The sequence below is a fragment of the Arachis stenosperma genome, chromosome 5 (genome assembly GCF_014773155.1).
Source record: "Arachis stenosperma cultivar V10309 chromosome 5, arast.V10309.gnm1.PFL2, whole genome shotgun sequence".
Lineage (NCBI taxonomy): Eukaryota > Viridiplantae > Streptophyta > Magnoliopsida > Fabales > Fabaceae > Arachis > Arachis stenosperma.
Window position 1 is genome coordinate 34597437 of NC_080381.1, and position 4039 is coordinate 34601475.

At 40.1% G+C, this 4039-nt stretch overlaps 1 protein-coding gene across 1 annotated transcript; it reads right to left on the reverse strand.

Moving 5' to 3' along the window:
- Positions 1-737: 737 nt before the first annotated feature.
- On the reverse strand, positions 738-1501 carry LOC130980689 (cationic amino acid transporter 8, vacuolar-like). The gene is made up of 2 exons (XM_057904344.1): positions 1140-1501; positions 738-1017 (listed from the first exon to the last, which is right to left on the reverse strand). The coding sequence occupies exons 1-2, from the start codon at positions 1499-1501 to the stop codon at positions 738-740; spliced, it is 642 nt and encodes a 213-aa protein (XP_057760327.1).
- Between the last annotated feature and the right edge of the window lie 2538 nt (positions 1502-4039).

Sequence of the window (4039 nt, forward strand, 5' to 3'; positions counted from 1 at the left end):
GGAGGTACTGAAATACTGAAATTTTTGAGACAGAGACAAATTTAAATACCAGTCTCTACCTCAACAAACATAATACTGAGTTCTTGTCCTCCATTCTCAGTTCCAATCTCTGTAAACAAACGCTGCTGTATAGAACATTGCTTTAAACTCGGATCATCGTTACTGCCAAAATATCTGAGTTGTTCATCTGGACCAAGCCTTTCCTTTTTTTGGGAATTTGAATCATCTAATTTTTAAAATTTTATTTTAGAGAGTAAAATATGATCTTTTATTTTTTAGTACTTTTTTTTCATATTTTTTCTTAGTCTTACCTATGAAATAAATAATAAAAAATAATATTTTATCCTATAAGATAAAATTCAAAATTTAGGGATCTAAATCCCTTCTTTAATGCCCAAACCTTTCAGTTTCCACTTTTGAGTGAACTACCAACCCGGCTCCTGTCCATTTTGCGGAATGACAAAGCAACCCCTGACTAATAAAGCAATCCACTTCGGTTCCTATCCTATACTTTCATGACACAAGGCGGTCCCGCATGTGGGTGAATCTCCGGTAACTATGAATGAAAAATGCTGAGCTGTCACGGTGAGTGTGTTAGCTTGCTGATGTGGATGAATGCTGCAGACGTGGACACCTCAATGGTCAGGGGGTTAATTGTCCCCATCCACCTCAAATAGTGAGGGGGTTATTTGTCCCCATTCACGTCAACCAAAACGACCTCCCTCTTACATCTTCGCTCAACTGCTATATTTCGGAATGGAGGAATCACCACTACCGCCTACCTCCGCCATCCCCAACCAACCTCCGCCATCCTCAACCATAGTTGCCACCATGTCGAAGCCTGTATAAGACCAATACACAACCGTAGCAGCATTGAACACTCCCTTCATCCCCATAAGGAAGAATGGCGCCAGGTTTGAGGCTTTATTGTGAACAAATCCAACTACGATGATGAACACAATAACAAGCGTAATGGAAATGGAGCTAAGCCAATTCAGGATTGAGGTATTCTTAGTGCTGCTCATTGCAACACCGTTGACAATAAAAAATGGCAACATCAATTAGATCCAGCATGTTGAACCTTTCTTGGAAGGAATTCACCCGGATCTGAAAGAAATCCAGATCATTCTTGATCATACTGGCAAAATAAAAGGACCATGAACGGGCCGACAGCGCCTACAACAGCCTCGAGGAGGATGTTTTCAGCGGTAAAGAAGGCAATGAAGTCACCAAGCTTGATGCGAAGGAAGGAGAAAGAGCCACCGGAGATAGAGACGTTGACTGCGAACTCAGTGTAGCAGAGGGCGAAAAGGAGGGCGGAGAAGCCAGAGATAGCGTAGGCGAGAACGATGGCGGGACCGGCGTCGATGTGGGCCTCTTGGCCGGTGATTAGGAAGATTTTGGAGCGAACGACGAAGCCGAAAGCGACCCAGGTGAGGTCCCAGGCAGTGAGGCAGTGGCGTGGGGTTCTCGCTAGCATGAAGGAGGACGTTGAGCTCATTGTTTTCAAAGGATCGACTGAGGAGGCATTCCCTTAGACGAGGGCACACGGAGGCAAGGGCGTCCCGGTAAGTGGTGAAGCTATGGAATGAGGGCTCCAGAAAGAGGTCTTGCTTACTCCACCGCCAGTAGCTCCGGGTGTGGGCGTTGGGGATGGCAGAGGTCGGCGATGGTGGTGGTTCCTCCATTCCGGCATAGTAGTTGAGTGAAGATGGAAGAGGGAGGTTGTTGGGAACAATTAACCCCCTGACCATTTGAGGCGGATGTGGACAATTAACCCCTTGACCATTTGAAGTGTCCACATCTACAGCATTCATTCACATCAACAAGCTAACATACACTCACCGTGACAGCTCAGCATTTTCCATTCGTAGTTACTGAAGATTCACCCATAGGGACCGCCTTGTATCACGGAAGTATGGGACAGGGACCGAAGTGGATTGCTTTATTTGTCAGGGATTACTTTGTCATTCTGCAAAATGGACAAGGGTCAGGTGGTAGTTCACTCTCCACTTTTGAAGAAAATGTTCCATTTATAGATTTAATTTTCAGCAAAGTTTTCAAGCAGTTCATTTAAAACTCACTTCACTAACTTTTCATCAATCACATCACTTTTTCTTCTTTATATTCACTCACCACTTCTTTTTATTCTAATTTTTCTTCATTTTCTCTATCTTTTTCTTATCTTTATCTCTATTTTTTTCGTCTATTTAAAATTCAATTTACGCATACTTCATCCTTTTTATCTATTTTATATATTTGACTTTTTATTTTGTGTCCCAATCCAATTTGACTTCTTTCGTACCATTTTTCTTGAAATTTATAAGAAATGTCATTTTTTGTTTGTCCAAATGTTGGGTTCATTTTTTTAGATATTGAAAAAGATTTGGTATCATGTAATATTAAAAGTTAGGATATTTTACAAAATTTTGGCGGTGGTAAAATTTGTAGAGGACGAATTGTCAGAAGATGAATTTCATTTTTAAATATTTATAAAGATAATACAGAGAGAGTAGATTTGGTTTTTAAATATTTATAAAGCAATACGCAAAATGCGTATTGTATTACTTAAATATTAAAATTATAATACACAGACTGCGTATTGTGAAGACACAGACTACGTATTGTTATTTCCTGAGTAAAATATTATAACTAGAGTATTATAAAAGGAGGATCGGTATTAGGTTGATTGAGTATGAGAGTGCTTTATTTTCTTGAGAATGTAAGAGTATAAAAATAGAGAGAGACATTAGTTTAAAGATATAATGGTCAAATCTTTCTCCAAATATTTAAGGCTTTGAGTTTTGTATGTGAAAATTCATGTGATATTGTTATTCTTTTTGCAATAACATATAAAGAATTTAAGAGTATAATTTGTCAATATATTGATAATCAAGTATTAAAGAGAGTTATAAACATTCTTTATAGACAGTCTGTTTTAGTGTTTAGTGATTTCGTTCAGTTTCAAATAATGCATGTGGTTAACGAAGCAAGTATGCAAGGGATGTTTTTGATCTACCAGCAAACATGGGCACAAGTGTCCGTTATCGAGTTGTATGTTGAGTGGTGGACGAAATTGTGATCACATTATATGTTTCTTCGATTTTGAATGGAAGCTTATTTATGGCACTGCCATGTTCTAATTATTTTGAGATGAAGGCTTCTAAGGAGCAGCACCTGTGTGAGGTTTTCTTTATTGGAATTCACAACTCCGTTCAACTAACCAGCAAGTGTACTGGGTCGTCCAAGTAATAACCTTACGTGAGTAAGGGTCGAATCCACAGAGATTATTGGTATGAAGCAAGCTATGGTCACCTTGCAAATCTCAGTTAGGCGGATTAAAAAGGTAATAGTGATAATTGGATTGTTAAATAAAAAGGAATAATAAAAGGGATAGAAATACTTATGCAGATTCATTGGTAGGAATTTCAGATAAGTGGAATGAAGATGCTGTAGAGCTTTCGGACGCCTGCCTTTCTATTCCTTCTACTCAATCCTTCTTACTCCTTTCCATGGCAAGCTTTGTATAGGGGTTCACTATCAGCTGTGGCTACTTTCATTCCTCTCGGGGAAATAACCTGTACGGCTGTCACTCGCACAGCTAACCAGTCTGGAGGCATCACCCATGGTTGATAGCTACATCCCATCCTCGCAGTGAAAGCTAATGCACGCACTCTGTCACAGTACGGCCAATCACCGGTTGGTTCCCGCTCCTACTGGAATAGAATCCCTCTTTTGCGTTTGTCACTAACGCCCAGCAGGTTAAAGTTTGAAGCACGTCATAGTCATTCATGAACGGAATCCTACTCGGAATACCACAGACAAGGTGAGACTTTCCGGATTCCCAGGATCCTACTCGGAACACCACAGACAAGGTTGGACTTTCCGGATCCAGATAAATGCCGCCATCCATCTAGCTTATACCACGAAGATTCTGTTGGGGAATCTAAGAGATACACATTCAAGCTTCTTTGCATGTAGAACGGAAGTGGTTGTCAATCACGCGCGTTCATAAGTGAGAATAATAATGAGGGTTATT